This window comes from Pituophis catenifer, unplaced genomic scaffold (assembly GCF_029215685.1).
Source record: "Pituophis catenifer annectens isolate HBS135680 unplaced genomic scaffold, rPitCat1.0.hap2 SCAF_10, whole genome shotgun sequence".
Lineage (NCBI taxonomy): Eukaryota > Metazoa > Chordata > Lepidosauria > Squamata > Colubridae > Pituophis > Pituophis catenifer.
In genome coordinates, this window is record NW_027256890.1 from 24,685,444 (window position 1) to 24,703,846 (window position 18,403).

An 18,403-nucleotide genomic window follows, 5' to 3' on the forward strand; every position below is an offset into this window, starting at 1 on the left:
GTCCCTGGGCCCTGAGCTGAGGCAAAAAGCGAGTGGCTGGCATGCTTACTTTTGTGAGCAGAGCGGGCGAGGCACGGTGATGAGGCACGGAGATTAGCTGGACCGCGTGACGAAGGAAAGATAATATATAGGGTGGGGCGGAGTGGAGTGGGCAGGTCCAGCCAGTGGTCGATTTTACCGGTTCTCCAAACTGCAGAAAATTATAACAACCCATTTGCCCCACAGCCAAACTCCCACCCAATCAGTTCACACCCCCACTGGCAGTTAAAAGGAAGAAACAGCTGTGATCACACATTGCTCCTAGAAGCACGAAGCTGAAAACACCAGCCTGAAGATGACGAATGAGACTTCGTCGAAACATCGCCAAGACACTTCCAATTTTACGTGGGAGAAATTTTACTGTCCGGATGCCCTTCCTGTTGCCAATGCGGAGTTTTGTTCAGCAGATATATTCTCATTGTGCCCAGAGAGAGAAGTATCTGCCTCTACCTAGGATAGTCAAAAGGTCGGCAGTTCAGCGGTTCGAATCCAAACATTTTGGGCTCAATTGCGGTCGTAAGTCGAGGACCACTTGTAAATAAATGGAGTCTTGTCTATTAGCATAAAAATGCCCTGCAGTGTTGGAAGTTCATACATTGCAACCATTTCTTGGCTGCCTTGCAAACATAGCGTGAAATTGTTCCTTTAATCAGCAGAATAGTTCCTTTGAACATTTAAAGCAGTAAAAACTATGCAGAGGAAATGAGCACGGCACACACAGACGTTTTAAAAATAAAACAAAATTATTGGTACCATTGTTGATCGCAGTGATATTCTGCATTGTAATGCAAAAAGAACATTGTTTTTGGAAATAGTAGGGAGGCCTTTGTGTTGAGTAATTCCTCTGATTGTAAGCAGTGGAATCTTCCAGATCATTAGGAATTCAGAAAACTAATTCTGTTTTTCCTAAACGGTCGGTTGTTGAACTGCAAGCAGTCGCTTTCCTTCACTTACTCAAACCGATTGTTGGTTCTCCCAGGAGATAAAGGAGTTCCAAAGATTTCTGGTTCCTGTTGAAAGTTTTGGTGTTTCTAAGATTGTCAGCTTTCCTTCAGACCTCAGTTGCATTTCTCTATCTTTTGTTTGGCCCCATCGTTTTTAGGTTACCATTCCTGGCTCAGTTTGGAAGGCAGTCTGTTCTTCACAGCAATGAAATCCTGAGTAAACCAGAGCTGGTATTTAGCCGGTTCAGACCAGTAGCGGAAATCATGGGTGGGAATGGAGATTTTGCAATATCTTTCCCCTGCCACGCCCACCAAGCCACGCCCACAGAACTGGTAGTAAAAAAAATTTGAATTTCACCACTGGTCCAGAGTTATTGAAAGTTGGGGTTTTCCATAGAGGTTTAATAAATTACGGTTGATTGCAACAGTCAGCCAGAAGTTTAGACTAGACTAGAGATCAGCGGTGAAATCCGATTTTTGTTACTGCCTGTTCTGTGGGCGTGGCTTGGTGGGCGTGGTGTGGCTTGGTGGGCGTGGCTTGGTGCGCATGGCAGGGGAAGGATCCTGCAAAATCCCCATTCCCTCCCCAATCCAGGGGAAGGATACTGCAAAATCTCCATTCCCACCCCACTCTGGGACCAGCAAGAGGTGGCATTTGCCAGTTCTCCAAACTACTCAACAATTCAGCTACCGGTTCTCCAGAACCTGTCAGAACCTGCTGGATTTCACCCCTGCTAGAGATGGCATTTTTACGATGGTTTGTCATACAGTCAACCAGATGCTCAGGCTGGATTTGATATTTTTATTCAGTTCTTCCAAAGGATCTAAGATAGGCAGGTGTAGATGTCTGATGATATTAGAAGCATTTTCAGAGCCATGGTGACACAGTGCTTAGAATGCATTATTAAAAGCATTGTGAAGTGGTATAAATCTAAGTGCTTTTCCTTCCTTCCTTCCTTCCTTCCTTCCTTCCTTCCTTCCTTCCTTCCTTCCTTCCTTCCTTCCTTCCTTCCTTCCTGTTAGAATGCAGTATTGCAGGCTAACTCTGCCCACTGCCAGGAGTTCGATCCCAACCGGCTCAAACTTGACTCAGCCTTCCGTCCTTCCAAGGGTGGTAAAATGAGGACCCAGATTGTTGGGGGGGCAATAGGCTGACTCTGTAAACCATTTAGAGAGGGCTGTAAAAGCACTGTGAAGCAGTATATAAGTCTAAGAGCTATTGCTATCATCGCAGGATGTAAGTTGTTCTGGATGTAAGAAGATGCTTTTTGCAATTGTCTGATCTGGGTTTGCCATGCTGCTGCTGCTGCCGTTGCTATTGTTACCCTGTTTCTCCCAAAATAAGACATTCCCCTGATAATAAGCCCAATTAGGCTTTTGAGCACATGGCAATAAGGCCAAGCGCTTATTTCAGGGTTCAAAAAAATATAAGACAGGATCTTATTTTTGGGGAAACAAGGTAGATGGATGGATGGATGGATGGATGGATGGATGGATGGATGGATATAGGATAGATAGATAGATAGATAGATAGATAGATAGATAGATAGATACCCTGTTTCCCCCAAAATAAGACATCCCCTGATAATAAGCCCAATCGGGCTTTTGAGCGCATGGCAATAAGGCCAAGCGCTTATTTCAGGGTTCAAAGAAATATAAGAAGGATCTTATTTTTGGGGAAACACGGTAGATGGATGGATGGATGGATGGATGGATGGATGGATGGATGGATGGATGGATATAGGATAGATAGATAGATAGATAGATAGATAGATAGATAGATACCCTGTTTCCCCCAAAATAAGACATGCCCTGATAATAACCCCAATTGAGCTTTTGAGCGCATGGTAATAAGGCCAAGCGCTTATTTCAGGGTTCAAAAAAATATAAGACAGGGTCTTATTTTGGGGAAAACATGGTACTATTATTATTGCACCATCACCATATTAAACTACTTACAATCCTTCTAATTCCCACCGTTGTAGGGAATTCAAAGTGGATATTCAGCTCCTTGAATTACTGAGCTCTAAAAATCAATGAGGGAGCGTCAGGGACAGAATTCAGAGGACCCCATCGTAGGCACAGCGTCTTAAAATCTGCCCATGGGTGCTAATCCCACTCAAAGATCCTCTTTTTCCCTGAAATCACCCAGAGCCATTATGAATTAAAAGCAGCCCATGCCAGAGGTTGTTGTCAGACAGGCAGGAAAAAAACACACACACACACATTTGTGTTTTGTTTTTTGAAGAGGGAGAACTCTTGAAAATCAGCAGTACTATTTTATCATTCCTGGGCAGAAAGCTTACACTTCACCATAGAAGTCACCCTTTTGGTTTAAAAAAAAAAAAAGCTTTAATTGGAGTGTAGTCATGCCTTTGTAGAGATAAGAGGTCCGAAGACACCACACCTGTTCCCATGGTAACCGCTCCATAGAGATGCTTTGCGGACTGTCAGGTCTGCAAAGCTCCATCCAAGACTTACAGGGTGAAAATGTTCAGAAAATCTTGCAAGGGGGGGGTGGGCGTTGGGGTAGTGGAAAATGGAGAAATTCCAAAATATGACTTAGAACTAAGGAGAAATTTCCTGACAGTTAGAACAATTAATCAGTGGAACAACTTGCCTGCAGAAGTTGTGAAATGCCCCAACACTGGAAAATTTTAAGATGATGTTGGATAAACATTTGTCTGAAGTGGTGTAGGGCTTCCTGCCTGGGCAGGGGGTTGGACTAGAAGACCTCCAAGGTCCCTTCCGACTCTGTTATTCTATTCTATTCTATTCTATTCTATTCTATTCTATTCTATTCTATTCTATTCTATTCTATTCTATTCTATTCTGATAGATAGATAGATAGATAGATAGATAGATAGATAGATAGATAGATAGATAGATAGGAAAGAAAGAAAGAGAAAGAAAGAAAGAAAGGAAGGAAGGCAGGAAGGAAGGAAGGAAGAAAGAAAGAAAGAAAGAAAGAAAGAAAGAAAGAAAGAAAGAAAGAAAGAAAGAAAGAAAGAAAGAAAGAAAGAAAGAAAGAAAGAATTCTTTATTGGGCAAGTGTGATTGGACACACAAGGAATTTGCCTTTGGTGCCTATGCTCTCAGTGTACATAAAAAGAAAAGATACATTCGTCAAGAATCATAAGGTACAACACTTAATGATTCTGTGTGTTCACTGCAATTGAAACCCAGCTATTTCCATTGTGTGTTGGTGGAGCACAATGGTGAATCTCCTGATGGAGAGGTGGCAAAGCAGGTCACTCACTTCCTATATTCAGGTCCAACATAAGCATGCTTATTTACACTGATTGTGTTTCGAGCAGTTAAACTTTCTGACCCTTTCCAGAATATATATGACACTGTGGTGTGAAGGGTCAGAAGTTCCACATCACATCAGAATTCTCTTTTGGACTTTCTTTAGAAAAATCCAGAGGAGACCATTTATTCTCTTCCAGGTACTGATACAACAATAAATTATGGGGGGGGGGGGGTTGCCAACAATATAAAGAATTTAAACCATGTTGGTTGACTTTACACAGGCATTTGAAACTTTATGTTTTAACATGCTATTGAAAACTGGTCCGTTTCTAAAATAAAGTTGCTTTTTTTTTTCTGGAGAATCCAAACTTCTTTTGTTTCACATGGCCAGGTCTTAAATCCACGGCCGATCTAATTTAATGACATATTAGTCCTGTCCATGGTTTCTGTTAGCGTCTGGATGAAAACCAGGTCGATAGAATCTAGATCACGTGAAGTGTTCATACCACTTTATAAGGCCTTGGTAAGGCGATACTTGGAATCCTGCATCCAGTTTTGGTCGCCACGATGTAAAAAAGATGTGGAAAAGAGTGCAGAGAAGAGCAACTAAGAGGATTAGGGGATGATTGGAGGCTAAAACATATTAAGAACGGTTGCAGGAACTGAGCAGTCTTCCAATATCTCAGGGGCTGCCCCAAAGAAGAGGGAGTCAAGCTATTCTCCAAAGCCCCTGAGGGCAGGAGAAGAAGCAATGGGTGGAAACTAATCAAGGAGAGAAGCCACTTAGAACTAAGGAGAAATTTCCTGACAGTGAGAACAATTCATCAGTGGAACAACTTGCCTCCAGAAGTTGCAAATGCTCCAACACCTGAAGTTTTTAAGAAGAGGTTGGATAGCCATTTGTCTGAAGTGGTGTAGGGTTTCCTGCCTAAGCAGGGGGTTGGACTAGAAGACCTCCAAGGTCCCTTCCAACTCTGTTATTCTATTCTATTCTATTCTATTCTATTCTATTCTATTCTATTCTATTCTATTCTATATTTTTACTCATTTTCTATGATCATTTCCACATTTATACCATTTAACAAAATTTCCATTTCTGCCAAATCGTGGTGGGTTTTTAAGCATTGCAATTCTATTTTTTGTTATTGTTTCTTTTCTGTTTCCCCCCACCCCCCCCTTAACAAAAGCTTCAAAGTGCTTCTCTGCATTTGATTATCACCAGGGCTGGGGAGAACATTGGCAAAGATCCAGCTGAAATAGAATTAATGCCGTCATGTTCAAAGCTGGGCATTTTGCGCTGTCCGTGGTGCTAACCAGAGAGACCTTGAACTGAAAGCTATCAGCTGAGCAGATATTTCGGTCCCGGCTCCAGGTTTTTGCTGTCTCTTCCTCTCTCTGTGGTAGAGATGAAGAATACCCAATGAATTATATATAGAATTTTCCTCCTACACACACTCCCTTTCTTCCCCGTTAAAGCAAAGGATGGGGGAATGTGGAAAGGAATCTATCCGATGAATTGAGGAAATAAGATTCCAGCTCCAGGTTTTCCCTCTGGCTCCCCCAACAATGCTACCCAGAAATAGAAGGATGCTGAAATTGCTCAGCAGTGATGCAGAAGGTATGTGCTTTTTCAGTTCTGGTCCTGATGCTGAGCTTGCGGTGAGGTCTCTGTGGCGCAATGGACGAGCGCGCTGGACTTCTAATCCAGAGGTTCCGGGTTCGAGTCCCGGCAGAGATGGTCTCCAGGACAGGTGTCTTAATTTTTCGCTCGTCTTGGAGCATGAGATGCTGATTGTTTCTATTTAATTCCGGAGGATTTGGAAGAGGAAAAATGAACGCCAAAGACTCAAATCCCCTGGGTCAGGCAGTCTGCATTCTCTCAGACATTTATGGCCAGATTTACATGGCACAAATGCTTTTCTTCCTTTGTATTTCTTTCCGATTTTGCTTTGCAGGCCTTTATTGTTTTAAGGTTATTGTTATTATTATTGCTTGCTATGTTTAAAACCTAGCAATACACTGGAGTTTTATTTATTTGCCTGTTTTTACTGCCTGTTTTTAATCTCATTTGGCATTCAAAGAACGATTTCTTAAAATATTTTAAAAGGTATCCTTTTTTTAATAATAATCTTTTCTGCTTCTGATATGCTGTAGCTCTAGTTTAACTTCCCCGGCTTCAATTGAAATCATTTCATCAAAGGATTTCTGTTTAAATTAGAACGTAGGATTTGCTCGTCTTTTCTTTGTTGTGTTTCCACCTTCTGGCTCCATTGAAAAGGTTGGAGGTTAAAGACGTTCTAGTAAAATATTCTGAAGAGCTTATTTGGTTCAGAGGTCAGTGACCTTTTCAGACCCTGAATGTCTCGTGCCCCCCCTCCATCCCTAAAACACTGACAATCTGCCCAGATTACCGAATCTCATGAAATTTAAGCCATCTCTCCTCCTCGTGTCATGAAAATAAAAAGGTTATGAATTGTTTTGCCTTTTTCTCTGGATTGTTTAACGCAGAGGGAGTTGCAAAGGCATGCTGCATCAGTGCTCTCTCTTGCTCTCTCTCTCTCTCCCTCCATCCCTCCCTCCCTCTCTCTCTCCCTCTCCCCCCACCTGGTGTTTCCAAGTTCATGACAGAATTGTGCTATATATCCCTGATGTCAGGGTTCCAAGTAACACCCCCATTTTTTACCTTTGAGCCTTCAGGCCTGCCACCTGATTCCATGACAAGGAATAGAATAGTAACAGTTACAGAGTTGGAAGGGACCTTTGAGGTCTTCTAGTCCAACCCCCTGCTTAGGCAGGAAACCCTACACCACTTCAGACAAATCGTTAGCCAATCTCTTCTTTAAAACTTCCAGTGTTTGAGCATTCGCAACTTCTGGAGGCAAATTGTACCACGGGTTAATTGTTCTAACTGTCAGGAAATTTCTCCTTAGTTCTAGAATAGAATAGAATAAAATAGAGTAAGTAGAGTAGAGTAGAGTAGAGTAGAGTAGAGTAGAGTAGAATAGAATAGAGTAGGGTAGGGTAGGGTAGGGTAGGGTAGGGTAGGGTAGGGTAGGGTAGGGTAGGGTAGAATAGAATAGAATAGAATAGAATAGAATAGAATAGAATAGAATAGAATAGAATAGAATAGAATAGAATAGAATAGAATAGAATAGAATAGAATTCTTTATTGGCCGAGTATGATTGGACACACAAGGAATTTGTCTTTGGTGCATACACTCTCAATGTACATAGAAAGAAAAGATGCATTCGTCAAGAATCATAAGGTACAACACTTAATGATAGTCATAGGGAACAAATAAGCAATCAAATCATATTAGGAAACAGTCAATGTAAATCTTAAGGATACCAGCAACAAGGTTACAGTCTTACAGTCATAAGTGGGAGGAGATGGGTGATAGGAACAATGAGACGATTAATAGTAATGCAGAATTAGTAACTAGTTTGACCGTGTTGAGGGAATTATCTGTTTAGCAGAGTGATGGCATTCGGGAAAAAACTATCCTTGTGTCTGGTTGTCTTGGTGTGTAGTGCTCTATAGCATCATTTTGAGGGTAGGAGTTGAAACAGTTTATGTCCAGGATGCAAGGGGTCTGTAAATATTTTCACCGTCCTCTTTTTTATTTATTTTTTATTATTAGTTTCCACCCATTGCTTCTTGTCCTGCCCTCAGGTGCTTTGGAGAATAGCTTGACTCCCTCTTCTTTGGGGCAGCCCCTGAGATATTGGAAGACTGCTATCATGTCTCCCCTAGTCCTTCTTTTTCATCAAACTAGACATACCCAGTTCCTGCAACCGTTCTTCATATGTTTTAGCCTCCAGTCCCTTAATCCTCTTTCTTGCTCTTCTCTGCACTCTTTCCAGAGTCTCAACATCTTTTTTACATCGTGACAAGGAATCTAACCAACACCTGAAAGTCCTGGTAAATTCCCTGTCCAGTTTCATAAATTCCAAAATCCAGTGGAGGCTATGTTGAATCTACTTCCCTTTCTGTTTTACGAACAAACCCTACTATCTCCAATCAAAGAGTAATGTCGAAGGACATTGTTGACGAAGTCTGTTTTCTGGCACCACAGCAAAGCTGAAGAAGAAGTAATGAGCCCTTCAAGATAAGGTATTATTCCAGCATTGATCTGCCGCGTCTAATGAATTATTCCTGGAACTCCCAAACATCCAACGGTTTTCTACAGCCTGAGTTGCCCTAATAAAGTTATGGTCTCCTTTGATTTGGATTTTCTTGTCTGATGCTCAACTCCACTGTTAATACTTTTTAAAATAAATCTTGGCTTCTCTTTCCCTCAGCTTAAGAAGAAGGATAATACAGGTGGTCCTCAACAATCTGGGTCCTCATTTCACCAATGGAGGACTCTCCAATACAGTAGAAAATAGAATAGAATGGAATGGAATGGAATGGAATAGAATAGAATAGAATAGAATAGAATAGAATAGAATAGAATAGAATAGAATAGAATAGAATAGAATAGAATATGGAATGGAATGGAATGGAATGGAATGGAAAATGGAATGGAATGGAATGGAATGGAATGGAATGGAATGGAATGGAATAGAATAGAATAGAATAGAATAGAATAGAATAGAATAGAATAGAATAGAATAGAATAGAATAGAATAGAATAGAATAATAGTTGGAAGGGACTTTGGAGGTCTTCTAGTCCAACCCCCTGCCTAGGCAGGAAACCCCTACACCTGTCAACTCGTCAACTACTATATACAGGTTGTCCTTGACTTAGGTTGCTGAGTGAGAAATTCGTTAAGCGGGTTTTCCCCCATTTTACAACTTTTCTTGCCACGTTGGTTTAGAGAATCACTGTGCCGTTGTTAAATTAGTAACACGGTTGTTAAGTGAATCTGGCTTCCCCATTGACTTGGCTTGTCCAGAAGGTTGCAAAAGGGGGATCGCATGACCCAGGGACACGGCCGCCGTCATAAATGTGAATCAGTAGCCAAGCATCTGTGTCCATGGGGATGCTGCAACGGTGCTAAGTGAGAAAAACAATCACAAGTCACTTTTTTTCAGGGCTGTCGTATCTTTGAATGGTCACTAAGTGAACTGTCGTAAGTGGAGGACTACCTGTAATAATAAGGGAAGCTAAAAGCTGGAGAATAAAATGTTCTATGGCTACTGCTTGCAACGTCTTTGTGTAGTAGCTAGAGAGCAGCTGTTAGAGACTGTCAAGAAGAGAAACCTAAAACTTCCATGTAGATTTAGTTGGCCACTCTGGAAAGGAATACGTTGGCCAAAATGGTCTTTCATTTTGGAGGAAGGCAAAGGGTTAATAAATTGTTAACATTTGCCTGGATGTATAGCTGTTTCTCTGCATGGTTGTGTTGGGTTGGTGGTGGTCTCGTTTTGTTTATGTTTTCTAACACATTATTTCTTCTTGTATCCCTACTAAGCTGCCTAATGGATCCTTCAGGATAAAGAAGTATTGCATAAAGACTCTAGAGGGAAGGAGAACAATTTCCTGCCTGTGGGAAAGAATATATAACAGAAGGGACCTTGGAGGTCTTCTACTCCAACCCTCTGCTCAAGTAGGAAACCCTACCCCATTGTCCAATCTCTCTTGGAAACCTCCAGTGAAGCAATGCCACTGTCAACTCGCAAAGCATCCTTGGCCTGCTCTCAAGTTGCCATAGGCAAGTGGGATGGGAAGCCGACGAAGCAACACGGCAGCCAAAGACAGGAGCACATTCCAGACATATCTTTCTCAAGGCTGTCTCCCAGGGTTACCCACAGCAGCCGGAGGGGAGTGATCTCTACAACCCGCGAAATTGCTCCGTTGGCGAATGTGATTGATGACACACTCTGGGGGTGAGAGGGGAAACAGGGTCATGGATTAGGGCCGTAAATTATGTGGGGTCAGAGTTGGCTTTACTTGGGTACGTGCCGACATGGAGCTCCTAATAAATAACTGGATTTCTTTTGAAGCTTGGCTCGAGGCTGATGATTTAATTAGGGCATATGTTGACAGCCTGACAGCCATTTGCAAAGCTGTTTTAAGGGGGTGAAAACGGTGTGGACCTTTGCACCCTACATGGCCATCAGTCTATGTTATGTATTACATGGCGTATTTTCAAAGAAAGACCATAGGAAAGGAGGACAAAAGAAGGAGAAACACCATTTGAGGGTAGGAAGCCAGAAGCTAGTTTCTTTGATGGCTTGCTTCACCGACAAGTTAGCACTCCTACCAATGAATTTAATGCCACACGTGGCCACATATCTCTTTCTTCCGCAAACTTTTTCTAACTCCTTCCCCCTGAAAAGTTTTGTTTCTCTTTCTTCTCCATGTTAATTGGGTTGAGTTAATTACTCCATGGGGGGATGGAAGGGAGCCGTGCTGGGCCTTACTCTTTAAAACAGAGAGTTGAAAGTGAAGTTCATTTCCCTTGTTTCCTTACAAACAAACCCCCTTGACACTTAAGTCCCAAATGTGGGTGATGAGACTTTGGCTTCCTCTGGAGGAAGAGAGAAGACAAAGAAAACAAACTCATTAAGAGAAGATATCCCATACGTGTTTGTTAATGAAGAACACAACAGAAGCTCTACTGGGAAGAAAGATGATTCGGGGGGTTTAAACAAAGAGTTCCTACTGATGATCTGATTCCTGTGCCTTTGAAAGGAAGCAGTTAGAATAGAGTAGAGTAGAGTAGAGTAGAGTAGAGTAGAGTAGAGTAGAGTAGAGTAGAGTAGAATAGAATAGAATAGAATAGAATAGAATAGAATAGAATAGAATAGAATAGAATAGAATAGAATAGAATAGAATAGAACAGAACAGAACAGAACAGAATATCAGAGTTGGAAGGGACCTTGGAGGTCTTCTAGTCCAACCCCCTGCCCAGGCAGGAAACCCTACACCACTTCAGACAAATGGTTGTTCAGTCTCTTCTTAAAAACTTCCAGTGTTGGAGCATTCGCAACTTCTGAAGGCAAGCTGTTCCACTGATTAATTGTTCTCACTGTCAGGAAATTTCTCCTTAATTCTAAGATGCTTCTCTCCTTGGTTAGTTTCCACCCATGGCATCTGCCCTCAGGTGCTTGTCAGGTGCTTTGGAGAATAGCTTGACTCCCTCTTCTTTGGGGCAGCCCCTGAGATATTGGAAGATGCTATCAAGTCACCTCTAGTCCTTCTTTTCATTAAACTAGACATACCCAGTTCCTGCAACCGTTCTTCATATGTTTTAGCCTCCAGTCCCTTAATCCTCTTTGTTGCTCTTCTCTGCACTCTTTCCAGAGTCTCAACATCTTTTTTACATCGTGTTATCAACAACTGTATTCACACAATGTCTTTCATTCCAGTTCTTGAATTAATCCATTTTTCTGAGTTTGTGTACCACTAACCAAATAGGCCAAATTTGTACACTATGTTAAGCAACAACTCAAATCAAGGTTTTATTTCTTCTGCATCTAGATCAAACTTTAAAGTGCCACCTTCTTGGTTTTATCATTGGCCAAAATTAAGTCATTATTGGTACACGTTTCTGGTACCAGCAGATAAGCCAGGTTCTGCCTCTCTCCCACAGTCACACAGTGTGTTGTGTGATCTGTTAAGAGCCTCCATTTGAGCATATTGGTTTTACACTTCCAACAAACCAAGGTTAAGATTAACTGCCTATTGCAGGTTATGCAAATGTAATTCCTAAATGTTAACTGCTTTGATTAAGCTTGTTTTATAAACACGGCAATCTCTCATTTATATCTTTGGAATTATTGCAAAAAAAAATCTAGCGATTCGTTCCTAAAAAAATCAGCTCAAGCAATTTGATACATGAAGAAGAGGAAAGTGGTTCTTTCCTTTCCTTCAATGGCCAACTGGATAGATAGCTTTACTATTTATGTTTGTATGTTCCATTCCTTTTCACACACACAAACCCAAAATGGCATTCATGGAAGTTGAGAGAAATCACAGTGGAGATGGGATAATGTCTTAAAGTCATCAAGCTACCTTAGGAGTCTGTCGTCTGCATCTCCATTACTGTCTGGTTTGGCTCTGCAACCCAACAAGACAGACCCAGACTTCAGAGGATCATTAGAGCTGCAGAAAAAAACAATGGCTACCAACCTGCCTTCCATGGAGGACCTGTATACTGCAGGAGTCAAAAAGAGGGCTGGGAAAATATCTACAGACCCCTCACATCCTGGACATCAACTCTTTCAACTCCTACCCTCAAAACGCTATAGAGCACTGCATATCAGAACAACTAGACACAAGGACAGTTTTTTCCCGAATGCCATCACTCTGCTAAACAAATAATTCCTGCAACTGTGTCAAATTAACTACGAAGACAGTAGTTCTTCTCATCCTTACTAATACCTATCTCTTCCCACTTATGGCTATATCCATGTTGCTTGTATCTTTACAATTTATATTGTTTTTATTGTTTCCTAGTATGATTTGATTGCTTATTAGTATCCTATGACTATCATTAAGTGTTGTATATTATGATTCTTGACTAATGTATCTTGTCTTTTCATATACATTGAGAGCAAAGACAAATTCCTTGTGTGTCCAATCACACTTAATAAAGAATGGCCAATAAAGAATTCTAATTCTGTTCTGTTCTGTTCTGTTCTGTTCTGTTCGGTTCGGTTCGGTTCGGTTCGGTTCGGTTCGGTTCTCTTCTCTTCTCTTCTCGTCTCGTCTCTTCTCTTCTCTTCTCTTCTCTTCTCTTCTCTTCTCTTCTCTTCTCTTCTCTTCTCCTCTCTTCTCTTCTCTTCTCTTCTCTTCTCTTCTATTCTATGAGGAGGATAACAAATTTCACAGCACACCTAACTCTACTCGCAAGCATTTCGCCACACTATGGCGGGGCCACGAATGGTGCAGCTGGCACTGATTTCATTGTTTTCAATGGTGTTTTTCAAACTTTTGGAATTCTTCAATAATAATTATTTACTGGGTTGGCAGCAACTAGAGATGGATGGACCTCTAGGTTTTACTTCATTTCATTTCTCATCTTTTTCTTGTTTCATCGCTAATCTGCATCCATTTTCAATTCTTTATCGACACCTGCAAATAATATCTGTGCTTATTTTCATATCGGCCCCCAAACTTAGTGCACGTTTCCATTCATTTTCTCCTAAGATAAGCATTTGCCTGCCTAAGATCAAACCTTGCCTGAGGAGGAGGAGGAGGAGGAGGAGGAGGAGGAGGAGGAGGAGGAGGAGGAGGAGGAGGAGGAAGAAGAAGAAGAGGAGGAGGAAGAAGAAGAGGAGGAGGAAGAAGAAGAAAGAGAAGGAGAAGGAAAAGGAGGAGGAGGAGGAGGAGGAGGAGGAGGAGGAGGAGGAGGAGGAGGAGGAGGAGGAGGAGGAGGAGGAGAAAGAGAAGAAGAAGGAGAAGGAGAAGGAGAAGGAGAAGGAGAAGGAGAAGGAGAAGGAGAAGGAGAAGGAGAAGGAGAAGGAGAAGGAGAAGGAGAAGGAGAAGGAGAAGGAGAAGGAGAAGAAGAAGTTGTTGTTCACCAGGTGCATTACAAAAGTTGGAACAATCTTCAATGTATCTGTCTTCCGGATAGATACAGAAACTTCACTTTGAGCACAACCATCTAACAATGACAGCAATTTTTCCACACCAGCTTCACAAACAATTTAGATGCAGTGCAGATCTTTCAACTTTAGCTTCTTATATACAAGTCCAGACTTGTATATATAATCATATATAAACCTATGTCTCCATATTTGAATTTAGACCAGAATTGTAGGTAAGTCTATTACTTGTTGATTTCTTCAAGCTGGATGGAAGAACCACTGAGGATCTTTACTTAGTGCTGTGCTGGGAGGAAAAACTGTTTTCTTTTAGAAACCCACAGGACCCAGTCAGGGGAGCGGGGGAAACCCTAAGCCCCCTTCTCTCCCTGTAGAGATAAATGGAGGTCTCAGGATAATTTCCAGATTTGATTTACTGTAAGAGAAGATAGAAATACAGCCTCCAAATGTCCTGCTTGTCCCAGGGATTAAGACAGGAGATATTTGAACAGGAATATATAGATATAGATAGATATATAAACCTTGCTCAGAATCTTTGCCTTCCTAAAAGGGGAGTATGAAGTTTGTGTGGTGGTAAGTGCTTGCACGTTTAATTTCTTTTTGCTAAATAACAACTTCCTTTGAAGTTTTTTAAACAAATAACTGGGGGGAGGGAGATAATTCATTTACCAACAAATGCCAGAGACACCCGTCATTTCAAGTAACGACTGCTTATTTTCTCACTTCCTGCTTTTTTCTCCTTGCAGTTTTATGTGGAATCTGATTTCTTGGAAAGGGTACCTTACACAACATATTGAAAAATTAGTTTCATCCATCTGAACACCTTTTCAGTTCTGCTTCTGACATGTCTTGCTTCGGTTTCTCAAAGGTGAAATTGCAAGATAAGTAATAGGGTAGCCGAAGTCCTTCGAACTTAGGACAAAAAAAAATATTATTATTTTCCCTTCCCTCTCTCTTCTACTCTTCTATGGAAAAATGTGATTTAGCTGGTGAAGATAGACCATTCTGCTATTAAACTGCGTAATTTTTGCAGTTTTAAAGCAAGTGGGGTACAGAAATTACAACTGGGCATTACCGCAAACCAGCAAGTCACCCCAGCCGTCCAAATATATTCTAGAAGGGGGGGGAAAAAACTGAATTAAGAATGGATATTAGTGTGCAAACATTGTGAGTTCTTCCGGTTCTGTTCCTAAAATTCCTACGTAGAAAATGCTTCCATTCTGAATGAAAACATCTTTTACAGTAAGAGTAACAGAGTTGGAAGGGACCTTGGAGGTCATCTAGTCCAACCCCCTTGCTAATGCAGGAGGCCTGTCCTAGGGATTCGAACCGCCGAACTGCCGACCTTTCTGATTGACAAGCTCAGTTTCTTAGCCACTGAGCCACCTATACCAAAGCTCGAGAGAGAGAGAGAAACACAGATTTTTACAAGTGTAAATTCTGCCTGTCTTAGCTTGAACACCAATAAATACCAAAGAACATTTTTAAAACATCTTGGAAATAATTGTGCAATGGGAGGGGCAATGCATTTCCATTGCGGTAGCTTGTTATTTCTCCCAAACACGTTAGGAAAAATCCCTTGATTTTTCTTTTTGCTGTACGAAGCTGTAGTAGGATATTTTGAAGTCAGTTCGGTCAGTCGGAGTTAACAATCTTACTCTCTTTTATGCATATATAAGAGCCTTGGTGGCGCAGCAGACTAAAGTGCTGTTAAGTAGCACCAGCTGCTTGCAATTAGTGCAAGTTCAAATCTCACCAGGCTCAAGGTTGACTCAGCCTTCCATCCTTCCGTGGTAGGTAAAATGAGGACCCAGATTGTGGGGGCAATAAGATGACTTTGTATAAAAAAAACCACCGCTTAGGGGGGCCGAAAGCCCTACTAAGCAGGTATATACAAAAGTATGAAGGCTATTGCTTAACGCATTGTAAGCCACCCTGAGTCTCCAGAGAAAGGGCGGCATATAAATCGAACCAATAAATAAATAAATAAATAAATAAATAAATAAATAAATAAATAAATAAATAAATATTAATTGATAATCTTAAAAAAATTGATAAGCCAACTTTGCTGTGTTTGGAGGGATGCTCCTCAAAATGAAGACTTGGTCGTAAGGTTCTTCCCTGATTGTGCCCAATGATCAAAACTAACTTAGTTTGGAAAACTAGCAAATCCTCCTACAATTTTTGCCACTCTCAAAATAACTTGTCTGGTCCTGTTTTTGTGGCTTAGTTGCCCCTTGTAATCCTGCAGATCTATCGCTACTCAGAGGGAGCCACGGGAAACATGGAAGGCTACTACAACCACACCAGAGTCGTTGAATTCATCATTGTGGGATTCCCTCATCTTCGGCACCTCCAAACTCTCCTTTTTGTTTTGCTCCTCCTCGTCTACGTCTTCACCATCTTTGGCAATCTGTTGATTTTCACCATCATCCGTACGGATTGCCGGCTCCATACGCCCATGTACTTTTTCATCAGCATCCTTTCTTTCTTGGAGATCTGGTACACAGCAACCACCATTCCCAAGATGCTGTCTAACCTGCTTAGTGAAAGAAAAAGCATATCCTTCACGGGGTGCCTCCTTCAGACGTACTTTTTCCACTCTCTTGGAGCCACCGAATGCTACTTGCTTACCGCCATGGCCTACGACAGATATCTCGCCATCTGTAAGCCCCTGAGATACCCTTCGGTGATGACAACCAAGCTGTGCGCACAGATGGCCGCCACTTGCTGGATCTGTGGTTTCATGTGTCCCGTCACAGAAGTCATCCTGGTCTCCAAGTTACCTTTCTGTGGCCCCAACCAGATCAAACATATCTTCTGTGACTTCCCACCGCTTCTCAGCTTGGCCTGTACGGACACCTCAATCAACGTGCTGGTTGACTTTGCGGTCAATGCTTTCATCATTCTAGTGACCTTCTCGTTCATCATGGTTTCCTACGCCAAGATCATCCAAACGGTCTTGAAGATCCAGACCGCCGAGAGCCGTGAGAAAGCTTTCTCAACCTGTGCCTCGCATCTGACGGTAGTCCTCCTCTTTTTTGGAAGTATCATTTTCATGTACGTGAGACTGAAGACGAGCTATTCCTTAGAGTACGACAGGGCCTTCGCCGTGATCTATGCTGTCCTGACTCCATTAGTCAACCCTATCATTTATAGCCTTCGAAACAAAGAAATCCTGAGGGCCATAAAGAGGAGAATCCACCTGAAGAGCGTCCTCAGACCTTGAATCTCTTGGAATGGGGCTTCAGATTTAGGATCCACAATGAAATAGGCAGTGGAATTTAAACTTAAGGCTGGTGATGAGGTGGACAGCACGAAGGTCAAATTGACAATTCAGAGTTATGTCTGGTTTCTGTATTCTCTGTCCATGGTTCTGAAATCAAGTTTGCTGTCCAGTTTTTTTCCCCACAGTTTACTTCCTCCTACTTCCTGTCTACACCTACTTTGAAACTGTAATGTGCTAATTTTCCCACCGCCTAGAAGGAATTTTTGGCTAGGGTTGCACTCAAAAACACTAGTGGGTAGGGAGGAGGTGAGCCTTAATTTTGTTTTAATTTTAAATTTTGCCATGATGTAAAAAAGATGTGGAGACTCTAGAAAGCGTGTAGAGAAGAGCAATGAAGACGATTAGGGGGCTGGAGGCTAAAACATATGAAGAACGGTTGCAGGAACTGGCTATGTCTAGTCTGATGAAAAGACTAGGGGAGATATGATAGCAGTCTTCCAATATCTCAGGGGCTGCCCCAAAGAAGAGGGAGTCAAGCTATTCTCCAAAGCCCCTGAGGGCAGGACAAGAAGCAATGGGTGGAAACTAACCAAGGTGGGAAGCAACTTAGAACTAAGGAGAAATTTCCTGACAGTGAGAACAATTAATCAGTGGAACAACTTGCCTCCAGAAGGTGTGAATGCTCCAACACTGGGAGTTTTTAAGAAGATGTTGGATAACCATTTGCCTGAAGTGGTGTAGGGTTTCCTGCCTAAGCAGGGGGTTGGACTAGAAGACCTCCAAGGTCCCTTCCAACTCTGTTATTCTATTCTATTCTATTCTATTCTATTCTATTCTATTCTATTCTATTCTATTCTATTCTATTCTATTCTATTCCTATTCTATTCTATTCTATTCTATTCTATTCTAAATACCATCAAGCTATGATGCCTTGCAATACTCAATAAATCCATTTCAACCACACAACATTCAGCACTTACTAAATTCTTCAAAATAGCCAGAGGAAAACACAGGACAACCAATGCATGAATTGATTGATCTTTTCTCCATATGCCAAGCTGTATTGTTACTATTAAAACTAATTTAGAATTCATATTCTCCATAGTATCCATGAGCTTTCCTGTCTAAAAAAAATTCAATTAATGAGAATTTGTTTTCTGTAATTTATCCCTTATTGCGCACATTTAAAACGGCCCAATTTCCATGTCTAAATTTCCCTGGACATATGCTATCTGAGGTTTTCAACCTGGAGATTTATTAAAATGTAAAACTATTCCAGATTATAAAAAAGTTATAATAAAAGAGATCATGCCAAAGAAAGGTTAATGAAGGATATTCGTTTGATTTTACCAGATATAAGTAAACCGCACAAAAAAGAACGGAAATGGCTTCTGCAAACATTCTCCTTCGATGTTTTAAAAAAAGTGTAGAATTATTATT

At 41.4% G+C, this 18,403-nt stretch overlaps 1 protein-coding gene and 1 non-coding gene across 2 annotated transcripts; both read left to right on the forward strand.

Annotated features, from left to right (window-relative positions):
* Positions 1–5,899: 5,899 nt before the first annotated feature.
* Positions 5,900–5,973, forward strand: TRNAR-UCU (transfer RNA arginine (anticodon UCU)). Its single transcript has one exon. It is a non-coding gene; the product is annotated as a tRNA-Arg (tRNA).
* A 10,045-nt stretch (positions 5,974–16,018) lies between these two features.
* On the forward strand, positions 16,019–16,963 carry LOC139322395 (olfactory receptor 6N2-like). Its single transcript, XM_070951494.1, has one exon. It carries the CDS (start codon positions 16,019–16,021, stop codon positions 16,961–16,963), a length of 945 nt encoding a protein of 314 aa, XP_070807595.1.
* The last annotated feature ends 1,440 nt before the right edge of the window (positions 16,964–18,403 follow it).